Below are 15,644 nucleotides of genomic sequence, written 5' to 3'. Positions count from 1 at the left end.
ACAGCCTCGGACAAACTGGGCCAGGTCCAACCCTAGAAGCGCTTTGAACACGAGCAACCAGCACCAGAAAGGGAGGGAGCCACAGCCAGGCGCGAAAGGCCCGCCCCACCTCACAAGCAGGGCGCTGCAGCCATTCTTGGTCCAACGAAAGTCAGCTGCGGCGCCTCTCTGCTCAAGAGGCAGCTGGCGAGAGTTATCAGCAAGTCAGGGTGCGGCAAAGTCCAGCCCATCCAGGAGCTACCCCTCCCAAAGAGGAACGGTTCTCTCGTCCTCCACACGGCCCCTCACCTGTGCCTCGCGGCACCCGATCCGCTGAGTTACCTTCTGTGAGCATCTATCGGCTGCGATTCATTTCAAAATGGCACCCCAGCAGCAGAGCAATCTCCTGTAGCGAGCCGGTGGTTCAAATGCCCCTGATCCCTTCCACCTTTCGCCACTTTTGTAGGGTCTCCTCTGATGCAAAGTCCCCCCCTCCCACTTCCTTTCAGCCAGTGTGTGCTCAGCCCCCACCGCTTAGCTGGCTATCGGGGATTTCTTCTTGACTATCGCAGCCAAGCATCGCAGAGGATTTATTGATTTTTTGACACAGTTAACAACAGCAAATCTTTATCGCCGCAAACCCTGACCCCATTAATGGAGAAGCTCTTACCAAGCCTGTGTAGCAATGGGGCCTGTCTACCCACCCCAAGTGCGGAACCAACCACCAACCCCACACTAAGAGTTTTCGGGGAAGGCTTTGGAAAAAGGGAAAAGAACACCAAACAGCCTTGGTAACCACGGCCACCGAGGCAGCCGGAGACTCGTGTCCTTTTCTCTGCAGGATATGGACAGTTGAGCACTTTAATACAGTGCGGTTTGCATTATGGCAGAGTGGATTTAGAATCATAGAGTTGGAAGGGACCACCAGGGTCATCTAGTCCACCCCCTGCACAATGCAGGACATTCACAACTTCCTCCCCCCCACACACACCCAGTGACCCCTACTCCATGCCCAGAAGATGGCCAAGGTGCCCTCCCTCTCATGGTCTGCCTAAGGTCATAGAATCAGCATTGCTGACCGATGGCCACCTAGCCTCTTCTTAAAAACCTCCAGGGAAGGAGAGCTCACCACCTCCCGAGGAAGCCTGTTCCACTGATGTCTAGAAGCTCCCAGAAGCAGCCTGTGCAGGTGACAGAAAAATTGTCTGACATCCAGTTCATCAGCAATTAAAGTAGGGACGGGCACATTCACATTATAAATATAAAACCCATCTGAAATTCTTTTGACAGCTGCAACAGGCACTCGAGATCTGGGAGCTGCAGGCCTCGGACATAAGAGAGCCCCTTCCCCAAACCACAATTCCCAGGATTCTTTAGGGGGAAGCCATGACAGTTAGACCAGTTGTGTGGTGACCACTGCCAATCTTCAGAGTTGAATATAAGTATTATTATGACCTGACCTGGATGGCCCAGGCTAGCCTGATCTCGTCAGATATTGGAAACTAAGCAGAACTGGCCCTGGTTAGTACTTGGATGGGAGACCACCAAGGAAGTCCAGGGCCTCTATGCAGAGGCAGGCAATGGCTAACCACGTCTCAATGTCTCCTGCCTTGAAAACTCGAAGGGGTCGCCATACGTCAGCTCTGACTCGATGGCCCTTTCCACCACCACCGTGTATTATTATATAGCATCAATCTGCAGAAAAGATAGATTCCCCCCCACTCAGTGGCTTACAATCTGACACGGTGCATGGGTGGGGGAGAGACAAAGGAGGAAGGGCAGAGGGATAACCAAGGGACTTCACCCTCATTGCCTCTGGAAAGTTTGCCTGAGGGAGGCGGGTATCACACAGCCATCCTAGAAGGAAGAACCAGGCAAAAGTGTGTGCCAGGGAATAAGGGAGGGGATTGGACAGGAGCAGCCAGGAGTCCTTTGGAGGTGATGCTCAGCCCAATGTTCCAAGCACAGCTTGAGGGTTCTCTGCCACATCAAGGCTCCCCAAGGGGGTGGGCTGGGCTGAGCTGCTCCAGGCCCACTGCTGGCTGTGCCAGGGGGCATGGCCAACCATGCATTCCTGGGGAGGGGGGTGCACGGGGTTGCCAGCTATTTCCTTTGAGCAGCCCTCGTCCTTCGCAGGTGCTGGATCTGGCAAGTGATCTGCTGTGAAAACCTGCTGATCGAGTGAGCTGGGTCGGGGATTTTCTTCGGCTCGGTAGACAAGTCCCGCTCGGGGGGGGGGGGGTGCTGTGTGAGCTGGTCAAATGACACCTGTCCCGGCAAGGGATTGCCTGCATTGTGTGTGTGTGTAAAGTGCCATCAAGTCGCAGCCGACTTATGGCGACCCCTTTTGGGGTTTTCATGGCAAGAGACTAACAGAGGTGGTTTGCCAGTGCCTTCCTCTGCACAGCAACCCTGGTATTCCTCGGTGGTCTCCCATCCAAATACTAACCAGGGCCGACCCTGCTTAGCTTCTGAGATCTGACGAGATCAGGCTAGCCTGGGCCATCCAGGTCAGGGCATCCAATTCTCTTGTTGACGCGGGCACCAAAGGAGCCTTGATGCTGCTCAGCCCTCCCTTTTTCTCTCCGTTTTGCATCCGTTTACTTATTTATTTCCATCCTCCCCCCCTTCCCCCCCCCAATGCACCCTGTAGAGAATTTCTCATAATCGCCCAGCAGCCCCTGGCCCAGCAGCCCCTGATACCATCAGCTCCAAGGAGAAGGGACAAAGGGGAGGGGGGCTTTGGAGGGTCTGATCATATCCTGGCAGCAAGGGCGGCCCATTCAGGCCTGGAATGAACCGTGATCCTATCTCCCCCGCCAAGGTGGGGGTTATTGTGTCTCATAAAAGGAGGGACTCCTCACCGCCTTTTCTTCTCTTCTGCGCCAGTTTCTTATCGGCACTGGCATAACCCACCTCTCCCCCCCCCCATCAAAAACCCCTTCCTAGGCTGTTCAGCCCAAGTATTCCAGCAGTACATGCAAAGCTGAGACTGAAGAATCCACCATGCCAATGCTCAGCACCAGAATATCAGAAAGAGTACGGAGGAAGAGAGTTCTTCTGACCATGTACAGAGGGGAAGGAGAGTCCAGGGGACATCAACGGCTGGATGCTACGCGGAATGTCTCATGCTTGGTGGATCAAGGCCACCGTGAGCACAGTGTTCCCACCACTGCTAGCCCCCCTACGCTCCCCGCCAGCACGGGCAGTCTAAAACAAATAGGACTATCTAGCGTAAAACTCTGTTCCAAGCGATAAAAAGAAAATAGCTGGAATAATTTTTTCCCACCCACACATACCAATGTGAAGGGAAAGAAACAACACACGCACACACAAATGCAACCAGATAATCGGGAAGATCGTAGCCAACCCTGCCCTGTCCGTCAGAACGGGCTGTCCCGCCTCACGCCGCCCTGCACCGCCCGATAATAAACCTTGAGGTTTGCACAGAAACTTCAGGCAGGGAGAGATTACTGAGACAGGAGTCACAGCACAGATAAAAAAGAAAGGAAAAGGGGGAGGGGGAAGATGGAACAAAAATAGAGAAAGGAAAAAGTTTGCTGCTTTAGATAGCAAACTGGCTCCTCTTGGATAGCCTGCAGCTGCAGCAAGTTTACCCAGCAATCCGGTCAACCAGTGGTTATTAGCTGTTACGACTTCACGGACCCTCCATATCTAGGAGCAGTATATCATTATCTGATGGTTAGATGCTTTAAGTAAACAGGCAGTTGTCGGGTTGTCTGTGTGTCAGGGGAGTTAGCTCTGGCCAGCATGGACGGGGGCCTGACTGGTGGATTCCTGCCCTCCCACCCTCCAACAGACCTGGATAGCCCAGGCTAGCCTGATCTCATCAGATCTCGGAAGCTAAGCAAGTTTGGCCCTGGTTAGCACTTGGATGGGAGACCACCAAGGAAATCCAGGGTCGCTCCACAGAGGCAGGCAATGGCAAACCACCTCTGAACGTCTATTGCCTTGAAAACACCTTGAGGGGTTGCCGTAAGTCGGCTGAGACTTGACGGCACTTTCCACCCCCCTGAATGATATTTCCTAGGGCAGGCTCACCCAGAGTCTCTGGGCCAGGGCTGTACTAACAATCCCCTCCAGCTGAGTGCCGGGGTGGGTGGGTGGTGAGCTTTATGGCACCTTTTGCTTTCAACCCAGAGATGAATGTCCCAGCAGAGCCTGGCCTGGGCTCCAGGTCGCTGCCTAGGGTTGCCAGGTCCCTCTTCGCCACTGGCAGGAGGTATTTGGGGCAGAGCCTGAGGAGGGCGGGGTTTGGGGAGGGGCTTCAATGCCATAGAGTCCAATTGCCAAAGTGGCCATTTTCTCCAGGTGACCTGATCTCTATCGGCTGGAGATCAGTAGCAATAGCGGGAGATCTCCAGCTATTACCTGGAGGTTGGCAACCCTATCGCTGCCCCTGCAGGCTAGCAGGATCTGTGGGAACATCTGCCTGCTCATCTTAGGGGCTTCTGGGCTGGGGGGAGATAGAGAGAGGTTGTCTGCAAGGAAGCTGCTTCTGATATACCAGCAGAAAAGGAGGCCAGCCCGAAGCCCTCTCCTTCGCCCCCGAAATTAATAGTTAAAGCTCTTTGCCGAGAGACAAAAGGGTATAAAACGTGACAAACGGCCCCACATAAAGAGGCTCCAGGGTCGCCAATCTATTTGAATATTTGATGGGGTGTGAAAATAAAGGTGCCCATAAAAAGGAAATAGGACAATAAAATACAAGGTAGAGTTACAGGTTGGGAAGGCAGCTCAGCACCTACTAATTATTTTTCCCTTCTTTGAAGGGGCTGCTTGGTATTCCGAGGGCCTGATGGAAGCGCCTGGGTGTGTGTGTGTGTGTGCGCCTTGAACTATCGGCCAGGCATAAACATCACTCAGCAAAGGAGATGCTGCAGCGAGGGCTTCTTTTCCGGTCCCTTCGCAATGGGGCCTGGATCAATGGGGAGGTGGGCTTGCAACAACCTCTGACGATGCTTGGCTGTTGTCTCACGTGCAAGAAAAGCTACCCCTCATGGCCACATGGATGAGGCTCCTGCTAGAGGCCATGTAGGACCTGGCAACCCTACTGCATCTGCAACCCTACTGCATGCAGAAGGTCCCAAGTCCAATCCCTGGCCTCTCCAGTTAAAAGGATGAGGTAGTACCCCATCAAAGTTGTATGTTTACCCCATCAAAGTTGTATGTTTTAAGGATATTTCGGTTTCCCTCCTTGCACTTTTAAAAGTGGGTAGTAAAACAGCCCTGACCTTGATGGCTCAACCTGGCCCAATCTCGTCAGATCTCAGAAGCTAAGCAGGGTTGGCCTTTGTGAATAATTGGACGGGAAAACACCAAGGAAGTCCGGGGTTGCTACACAGAGGCAAGCAATGGCAGCCCACATCTGTTTGCCTCTTGCTTTGAAAACCCTACAGGGCTGCCCTAAGTTGGCTGCAGCATGACCGTACTTTCCACCAGCAGCAGAGAGGCACAAGGGGCCAGAAAAAGGCTCCAACTAGGGTCAGGTGTCTGCAGGTCTGGAGTCATCAGGTGGTACGAGTAGAGAATTGCCTAGAGGACATCTTACACATGTGTCCAGATGTTCTGACATCAATAGAGATGCGCTTATTCAGCTGGTTTCCCCCCTCCTCCCTAAAAGTTTTCAAAAGCTTGTAGGAAACACCAAGCTAGAAGCCGATTTCAGCCAGGAAGCTGGTATTTTATCAGCCTCCCAATTAAGCACAAATGTGGTTCAAGTGATTACAACAGAAGTTTGTACACTCTGTGAGAAAAAAAGGTGTCCTCAACAGGTGCGGCAGAACCGAAGCTGCTTGCAAAGTGGCAAAGACTCTGCAAAGAGCTTCCTCAGCATTTGGGCCAGAATCGATCGATCATCCCAAGATCAGTGCAAAGTGCTTTTGCACACAAGTAATTCCTACTGAATTTTCAGAAACCGAAGGAGTTTCTGAGCAAGATGCTGGGCATTCAGGGATGGATTTTCAGCACCCACCACAGCACCTTCCCAGTATCTGAATAGCAAGGGCAGGACACAGGCCCATCCATGGCTATTAGGCATGATGGTGAAATGGAACCTCCATGCTCAGAGGCGGTATATCTATGGCTTCTGTGCCCTTGCTTGTGGGCTTCCTGAGACGCATCGCTGGCTACCATGAAAACAGAACGCTGAACATAAGAAAAGCTATGCTGGATCAGACCCAGGCCCATCAAGTCCAGCACTCTGTTCACACAGCGGCCAACCAGGTGCCTCTAGGAAGCCCACAAACAAGACAACTGCAGCAGCACCATCCTGCCTGTGTTTCACAGCACCAAATATATTCAGCATGCTCCTCTGATCCTGGAGAGAATAGGCATGCATCATGACCAGCATCCATCTCTACTAGTAGCCATGAATACTCCTTTCTTCCATGAACATGTTCACTCCCCTCTTAAAACCTCCCAAGTTGGCAGCCATCACCACATCCTGGGGCAGGGAGTTCCACAATTTAACTATGCATTGTGTAAAGAAATATTTCCTTTTATCAGTTTTGAATCTCTCACCCTCCAGCTTCAGCAGATGACCCCGCGTTCTAGTATTATTAGAGTGGGAGAAAAGCTTCTCCCTGTCCACTCTTTCCAAACCATACGTAATTTTATAGACCTCTATCATGTCTCCCCTTAACCACCTTCTTTCCAGGCTAAACAGCCCTAAGACGAGATGAACCACTGGCCTGATCCAGCGGGGCTCTTCTTATATTCTTAGGCAGTCAAACTCTGAATCCCAGTGCCGGGAGGCAACACCAGGGGAAGGCCTCGGCCTCTATGCCATGTTGCTGGACTCCAGGAAAATTGGTTGGCCACTGTGTGACACAGGATGCTGGACAAGGTAGACCACTGGTCTGATCCAGCAGGGCCCTATTTACGCTAATAAATAAGGCAACACGGAAATGCAGATATGGTTCAATTAAATTTGCCAAATTCTGCCCCCCTTGGTGGCGAATTATTTCGTTTCACCTTAAGCACATCCATCCAGCCTTGGCTGGGCCTGGCATTTGACTCGCACGCTGCCGGTTGTGTACTGCATTCTCAATGATGATGCAACACATTCAATTCCCAAATCATTTTAAGGCTAGTCTGTTCTCAAGCCTCCATCGTTCATCTCATGAACCTGCAAAGGGCTCCTGCCATTGTCTGCAGCCCAGACTGGGCCCCACCCCTAGCTAGAGGGCAAGCAGCAACCCTGGACACTTGGCAGCCTCCTCCCTCCCACTATTCTTACCTCCGGGGGGCAATTTTAAACAGGCCATCCAAAGGGCTGGAGGTAACTGGAGCTCCCAGCCGCTGGAAATGCCACGTTCTGCCTCTGAGCGAGATTTACGAGAACAGGAAGCAAATGGAATGGGCTGCTACATCTGCAAACGCTCCCAAGTTGAGGATTATAGATTATAGCTATCAGCTATTTGCATATCAGAATTTTAAAGCAGCCGAGACCCCTCTGGCAAACAAGGTCATAGCAAAGTTTTTTTTTTTTTAAATCCCTCTCATTTTCTTCTCCTTCCCTTGACTTTCTCATTCCAGCTACACGTTGCACAGTGCCAACAAAAGCACGCTAGAGCGCCGTTTGCTCTCCCCTTGCCCAACTGTTCCAGCGTGCACTCGGAAGAGAAAAGGTTTGCTTTTCAACAGGATCAGTGGGGCAGGGTAACCCCCCACTACCGAACACTGCCACCGGCTGCACCGGGACAGCAGACTCTGTAGCCATGCTGGTCCTAGCCTTGGCTCCGGCTGGAACCCAAAGCTGAGGCAGACACGCTGCTGCCACTGAAAACAGCAGCTCCATGCCTCTTCCTCAGTACCTCCTTTAACGTCTAAGGCAGGTAATTTGCCAACCTCCAGGTGGCACCTGGAGATCTCCCGCTAGTACAATTGATCTCCAGACGACCAAGATCACTTCCCCTGGAGAAAATAGCAGCTTTGGAGGGTGGAATCTATGACGTTATACCCTGCTGAGGTCCCTCCCCACACCCAACCTTGGGTACCCGGCTTTCGTTTTTTTAAGGTTGGGTTTCTTACCCCCTTTTTTTGTACATTCTTTTGTTTTTAAAGATAAATCAGTCCATCAAGGTCAGTCATCTACTCAGACCAGCAGCAGCTCTCCAGGGTCTCAGGCAGAGGTCTTTCACATCACCTCCTGCCTGGTCCTTTTGACTGGAGATGCTGGAGATTGAACCTGGGACCTTCTGCATACCAAGCAGAGGCTCTTCCACTGAACCATAGCCCTCCTCCTTAACCGGCAGTCTCATATTCCCTGCTGTTCTTTGTCCTGCCCTAGGGTTGGCAACATGTCTGCCTGGGGCTTTCAGTCTCTCCTAGCCAGAGGGTCAAGGGGCTGGGAAGAAGGCTTGGCCCCTCGTCCGGGTGCTCGGTGCTCAGCTGACCTGTGGCGTAAGTGACACGTGGGCTGCAGGGAAGCATCCAGAATCTGGGGATTCCCAGTAAGCCCAATTGGAGCAGCTTGACAAGTGGCCAGCTATGCTAATGGGAGAGAAGTGGCAATCCCGAAGAATGGGGAGGGGCTGTGGCTCAGTGGTAGAGCATCTGCCTGGCATGCAGGAGGTCCCAAGTTCAACCCCCAGCATCTCCAGTTAAAGGGACTAGGCGAGTAGGTCATGTGAAAGACCTCTGCCTGAGACTCCGGAGAGCCGCTGCCGGTCAGAGCAGACAATGCTGACTTCGATGGACCGAGCGTCTGATTCAGTAGAAGGCAGCTTCATGTGTTCATGTGAGAGCCTTTGGGGAGGGGCCGTGGGTCAGGAGTAGAGCATCTGCTTGGCATGAGAAGGTCCCAGGTTCAATCCCTGGCATCTCCAGTTAAAGGGACCAGGCGAGTAGGTGATGTGAAAGACCTCCGCCTGAGACCCTGGAGAGCCGCTGCCGGTCTGAGTAGACAATACTGACTTCGATGGACCGAGGGTCTGATTCAGTATAAGGCAGTTTCATGTGTTTATGGGTTACTAACGGCACCGAGGACCAGCAGCACAATACCCCCCCCCCAAGGCAGAGACACACACAGCCCCCTCTCCCCCCCCCCAGCCTCCACACACCATCTTCCCAGACTGCCACTGCTGACACACGGCGGATCCTGCCAGATAAAGAAGAAATTCAGGCTGCTCAAAAGTTTCCCTTTCCCCCCCCTGCCCGTTCCATTCCTGATAAGTGCGGTGCCTGCACGGAGACTGATAGAAGGCCTATCGCGGCGGTTAGTGCAAGACGGAAAAAGCCTATCGCCGCGGCATCGCCGGACTCACATCAGCTCCCAGCCACACAGAAATTAATATCACTCCAATTACCAGAGTGGAGATGGGCTGCGCAGCAACGATAATAAAATCTCTTTTACATAAAGAATGCAAATAACCAAGTCCAGTGGGAGAGGGGGGGTAGGGAAGGTGTGGAAACAACGCACCCTTCCTGACGCTCCCTGCAGGCAGGGTGCACCAGGGTTCAGCCCCAGGAAATATATTCAACCTCACCAACTGGATGAGATTCACTGGGGTCTTCTCCAGGAGGAGAGCTCGTCTGAGCATGCACAGAGCGCCGACCACAGCCAGCTCTCACATTTTTGGAATAAAATCTTCTCAAAGCCTTAGCAAACTGATGCTGAAATAAAATCTTGTTCGTCTTCAAGTGGCAGAAGACTACTTTTTATTTTTTGGTAAAGAGCAGTTTGCTAAAAAGAAGTTGCAGGTAGCTGCATTTGTCCATAGCAAGACTAAAGTCACATAATACCTTTTATTGGGACCAACCAAAGTGACTTTTATGTGCAAGCTTTCAAAATCTCCAGAACTCTTTATTAGGGTGGATATATATAAACCCACCCACCCACCCACCCACATCTATCTATCTATCTATCTATCTATCTATCTATCTATCTATCTATCTATCTATCTATCTATCTATCAGCAGGGAGTGGGAGAAAAACACGTCTTTCAGGCTATGGAGTTGCAGAGTGACCTACATTGGCTGATCTTGCACTGAGCAGGGGGTTGGACTAGATGGCCTGTACAGCCCCTTCCGGTTTTATGATTCTATGCACCCCACAGGCAGGATGCTCTGCTGACTCCACTGGGCACAGATTACATCCCAACACGTTGGGGAAAGAAACCAAACACACTACAAAACCCATCAGGTGGGTCAAACACCCAGGCAGGACACACGAAGTCATTTCCAGATTTGCACAGAGGCCTGAACATCCCTGGCTGCCTGGGAGGGAGAGAGGGGGTGCTCTGGCAGGATTTGGGGCTGAAGGTTTGCCCTGGCCAAGGCTGATGGTTGCCAAAGAAGGCTAGCAGCAGAACAAACCTCACACCAGTCCACTGAGGGCAAAGGGCTGGGTGGGAAAGTATAGATAACTAAGGAGGAGGTGGGACGTCTGGCTGATATTTCCGGCCAAAGCATCCAGGAAGGGACGGGGAGAGATATCGGCCTGGCTGTGAAACACATTTCCCTTCCTGGACCGGGCTGTTTGGGGAGGGGAAAGAAGACCAATGATAGGAGGAGCCACGTGAAAGCCATGGGGTGGGGAGGAATGCAGGCTCCGCTCCACCCTATCCAGGCTATGGAGAAGCTGTCAGGCGGCTCTGGGCCACTTTACAAAGCAAACCGGACGATTCTCGTCAAACCCTAAGCTGCGTTTGGTGATCTGAGGAATCAAATGGCCCGAACCACACAGTGAAGTTGTCAGACTTCAGTACCTTGTTGCATTTCAGCAAAACTTTACTCCAGACGTTGCAGAGAGTTTTAAAATTTTATTAAGAAAGCAAACGGGTCAGTAGGTCTATACAAACTTAAGGTCAGAATACAGATGGGGAAAATACAGGCTATCTTTATAGGGGACACACACTAGAATTGATTACACATAATCTTTGAAATGCAAATGAAATGAAATGCCCTCGCTGACAGAAGTAACTGGCCGAATTGAGGCCAGCCAGGACAAGAAGAAGAAGAAGAGTTGGTTTTTATACGCCGACTTCCTCTACCACTTAAGGGAGACTCAAACCAGCTTATAATCACCTTCCCTCCCCCTCCCCACAACAGACACCCTGTGAGATAGGTGGGGCTGAGAGAGCTGTGACTGGCCTAAGGTCACCCAGCTGGCTTCGTGCATAGGAGAGGGAAATATTAACTTTATAGAGTACACAGGTAAAGCCAATTAATAATATTATTTTTACTTATTTGTTTACTTAAAATACAAACATTCTTAAAACAATAACAATAAGACTATTAAATAAAAGAAAATGCTGTAAGAATTTTTTGTTGTAAACTTGTTTGTGTTTTAAGCAAAAAAACAATATAATTAATTGATTTTGCCTGTGTCTTCTATAAAGTTTGTATATCCAGTACCTGGCATTACAGTTTATTGTATTTATTTATTTATTTGTTACGCATCTTCGGCCCGACCAAGAGACATTTATGTTATATCCGGCCCTCCTCACAAATGAGGACACCCCTGCTCTATGGTATTATACCCTGCTGAGGTCTGTCCCTTCCCCAAAGCCCACCCTCCTCAAATTCCACCCACAAATCTCCAGGGATTTCCCAGTCAGGAGGTGGCAACCCTAGGTGTCAACCAAATATCGAAGATAGCCTTTCGTCCTCCTAAAAACAAAAGGCAGCCTTTCTTTCAATTAAATGATAGGCTGTGAGGGAGAGTTGTGGCTCAGTGGTAGAGCATCTGCTTGGCATGCAAAAGTTCCTAGGTTCAATACCTGGCATCTCGTTTAAGGGACTAGGCAAGGTACAGGTCCCCTGTGCAAGCACAGGGTCATTCCTGACCCATGGGGTGATGTCACATCCCGACATTTACTAGGCAGACTTTGTTTTACGGGGTGGTTTGTCAGTGCCTTCCCCAGTCATCTTCCCTTTACCCCCAGCAAGCTGGGTCCTCATTTTACCGACCTCGGAAGGATGGAAGGCTGAGTCAACCTTGAGACGGCTACCTGAAACCGACTTCCGTCGGGATCGAACTAAGATTGTGAGCAGAGCTTGTACTGCAGCTTACCACTCTGCGTCATGGGGCAGAGTGATAGGCAAGGAGGTGATGGGAAAGACCCCTGCCTGAGACCCTGGAGAGCTGCTGCCGCTCTGAGTAGACAATACTGACTTTGATGGACCAAGAGGGGTCTGATTCAGTAGAAGGCAGCTTCATGTGTGTTCATGTATGCTCTCTCATTCTCAGAAGAAACTACCATCTTCCTGGAGAATCCTCTGGAAAGGGTTGATCAGCGGAATTAAACAAAAAAAAATTCATTGGCTGATCACCCTTGTTTTTAGCAACCGTGAGGGCTCGGTTCACTGAATCAGTGTGTCGCCACGGTAGGGTTGTGCAGACCTGTGCCAAGCAAGGCACGTGGTCCTTCACTGGACATTCTGTTGAACTATGCCAGTTCCCTCTACTGAAAGGTGGCCAAGCCCTGAGGCGGGCATCTGGTTACCACCCAAGAGAGTCTGGATTAGCCAGAAGGAGAAGAGAGACTGAAAAGCAGGGGAGTGGATTTACCTGGCCCGTTCCATGCGTCCGGCTCCTGTGGCTCCTCCAGAATCTCTTGCTTATCGGGCTCCTTGGGACTTGCTGCATTCTCTTTGGGCTCTGCCTCTGAAACGGAAACAGCAGAATGTCACTAAAGCCCCTGGAGAAGATACAGCAGGCAGCTGGGTAACAGGGGGCATCAGCTGACCACATGTCTCGATCCCATGGTGCTCCTTCAGGTCCTCTGTCCAAACTTACAGGGCTGAACGCTCCTTCCCAGGCGGCACCTGGAGTCCTGAGTGCAGTTCTGGAGGTCCGACTTCAAAAAGGATGTGGACAGAATGGACCAGATGCAGAGGAGAGCGATGAGGATGATCAGGGGCCTGGAGACCAAGAAGCCCTTTGAGGAAAGGCTGAAGGAGTTGGGAATGTTTAGTCTGGAGGAGAGGAGGTTGAGGGGGGACATGATTGCTCTCTAAGTATTTGAAGGGCTGTCACTTAGAGGAGGGAAGGGAGCGGTTCTTGTTGGCAGCAGAGGATAGGACTCGCAATAATGGGTTTAAATTGCAGGCGGAGAGGTACTGGCTGGATATCAGGAAAAGGTTTTTTACAGTAAGAGTTGTTCAACAGTGGAATCAGCTACCTAGGGAGGTGGAGAGGTTTTTTTTTTTTTAAATTAGACAATTCTGTAAAATAAATTTTTGTGAGATTCTGTACACTATTTAAAAGCAGACGTTTACATCCTGTACCAAATTCTGTCACCCAGATACAATACATAATTTCAATTTGTTCATAAGTAATCTGGAATCTGGGGGATGAGCAGCGTAGTGGCCAAGTCTGAGCATGATACCAAATTATTCAAGATAGTGAAAACACGAACTCTAGAAAGCTCCAGAAAGAGGTGGGTAGGCAACAACACGGCCAATGAAGGTAAGTGTGGGTAAATGTAAGGTGATTCACATTGGAGCAAAAAACCTTAACTTTAAATATAGGCTGAAGGGGTCTGAAGTGGCTGAGATTGACAGAAGAAAAGATCTTCGGATTGTAGCAGAAAGCTCAATGAAAATGTCAACTCAGTGTGTGTAGCAGTGGAGAAAAAAAGGCAACTTCCGTGCTGGGGATTATTAAGAAAGGTTGAAATAAAACTGTCAATATTGTAATACCACTGCATGGATCTATGGCTGAGCTTCTGCTGGAATATCACCCTACAACTGTAGTTTCCCATGTTTCAAAAAAGATACTGCAGAGTTGGAAAAGGTGCAGAAGAGGGCAACCAAGATGATTAAGATGATAACCATCTTCAAGTACTTGAAGGGCTGTCATATAGAGGAGGGTGCCGAGTTGTTTTCTGTTGCCCCAGAAGGTCGGACAAGAACCAATGGGTTGAAATTAAATCAAAAGAGTTTCCGTCTAGACATTAGGAAGAATTTTCTAACAGTTAGAGCAGTTCCTCAGTGGAACAGGCTTCCTCGGGAGGTGGTTAGCTCTCCTTCCCTGGAGGTTTTTAAGCAGAGGCTAGATGGCCATCTGTCAGCAATGCTGATCCTATGATGATGAGAGGGATGATGAGAGGGAGGGCATCTTGGCCATCTTCTGGGCAGGGAGTAGGGGTCACTGGAAGTGTGGGGGGGGGAGGTAGTTGTGAATATCCTGCACTGTGCAGGGGATTGGACTAAATGACCCTGGTTGTCCCTTCCAACTCTATAATTCTATGAAGGTTTTGGAGCACCTTCCCTATAAGGAAAGCCAAAGGTGAGCTTTGACTCACGAAGGCTCATACCCTGACAGAAATGTTGTTAGTCTTTAAGGTGCTACTGGACTCTTGCTCTTTTCTACTGAAAAAAGATGAAGGAAGGAGGGGGAATGATAAGGATTTATAAAATTTTGCATGGGTTGGAGGAAGGGGATAGAGAGAACATTTTCCTCTTTTGCCTTTAATACTAGCACTCGGGGGGCACCCAGAGAAACTGATGGACACCAGACTCAGGACGGACAAAAATAAATGCTTCTTCAATCTACCATAATTAAATTGTGGAATTCACTGTTGAAGGATGCAGTGGGGGCCACAAATTTAGTTGGCTTTAACAGGGGGTTAAGAAAGATTCCCGGAGGAGAGCTCTTTCAATAGCTACTAGCCATAATGGATAAGGGGAACCTCCTTATCCATGGGCAGTTAACCACTGCATGCCATTGCCGGGAAGCAACACGAGGAAAGGCTTTGCCCTCTAAGTCCTGTTTGTTGGCCCTCCAGGGCAACTGGTTAGCCACTGTGTGAATTAGGATGCTGGACCAGGTGGGCCACTGATCTGATCCTGATGTTTTTGCACTATATTATTTATTTTAGAAATTCGTGTCCCATGATTTCTCCTCACAAGGGGACTCAAGACAGTTCACAAAATCCAGCTGTGTGAGACAAATTATAGATGTCATGCATTTGCATAATTTATTCAGCCTCTGGTTGCAATAGGACGCAGCAAACAACACTGTAGCTTCTTGGCTTTCGGCCATACGTTTTCCAGCTTATCCTCTCAGCCAGTCAGGGTTAGAAACTTGCAAAGGCAGTGGATGCTAAAAGTCCCAGATGTTCCAACAATAGGCTTGCGTGGCACACACGTGGAAGTGCAGGGCACACGTTAGGACCAAGAGAGGATAGGGCTTATGACATCAGAAGCGAGCGACGGTTGGTGACTCAGAAGGCTGAGCCGTTCCCCCCTTCTCCCAGCCCTCCAGCCGGCTTCCTGGGGCCGCGATCCCTGTGGCGTGCTCATAGCAGCTTGGCCGGCAATTATTTTCCCCATTAAGGGCAGTTCGAGATGCTGCCGATAAGCCTATCTGCATAAGACAGCGTGAAAGATCAGCGCCCAAAGTGCATGTTTGCCTTTTCCATCCAAGCTCAATAAACCGCCACAAAAATAAACCCTAGTCCCAATCGATGGGCGCCACAAAGGGCGCCCCCGGGGTGACGTCACCGGCCATTGGCGATTATTAATACAGGTGATAAGGGAGGGGGGTGATGATTAACATCAAATAAATCAATCGCCGGGGATAAAAGTCCCATTATTTTTGGCTATAAATCAAAGTGGCTGGCATATTGATTGTTATCCATCGCACTGAAAGCTTTTTGCTATTCGCCACAGGAGCAGCAGTTATTGCAGCC

At 50.2% G+C, this 15,644-nt stretch overlaps 1 protein-coding gene across 1 annotated transcript in view; it reads right to left on the bottom strand.

Moving 5' to 3' along the window:
• The window catches only part of ZFPM1 (zinc finger protein, FOG family member 1), a 103,831-nt gene that overhangs the window by 33,251 nt on the left and 54,936 nt on the right, over window positions 1-15,644 (bottom strand). The window contains exon 3 of the mRNA XM_056862389.1: window positions 12,518-12,613. Coding sequence (XP_056718367.1) covers window positions 12,518-12,613 — 96 coding nt within the window. The remainder of the gene's footprint in view (window positions 1-12,517; window positions 12,614-15,644) is intronic.

The sequence above is a fragment of the Euleptes europaea genome, chromosome 17 (genome assembly GCF_029931775.1).
Source record: "Euleptes europaea isolate rEulEur1 chromosome 17, rEulEur1.hap1, whole genome shotgun sequence".
In the NCBI taxonomy this organism is placed as follows: domain Eukaryota; kingdom Metazoa; phylum Chordata; class Lepidosauria; order Squamata; family Sphaerodactylidae; genus Euleptes; species Euleptes europaea.
This window is presented reverse-complemented; position numbering and strand designations above follow the sequence as displayed.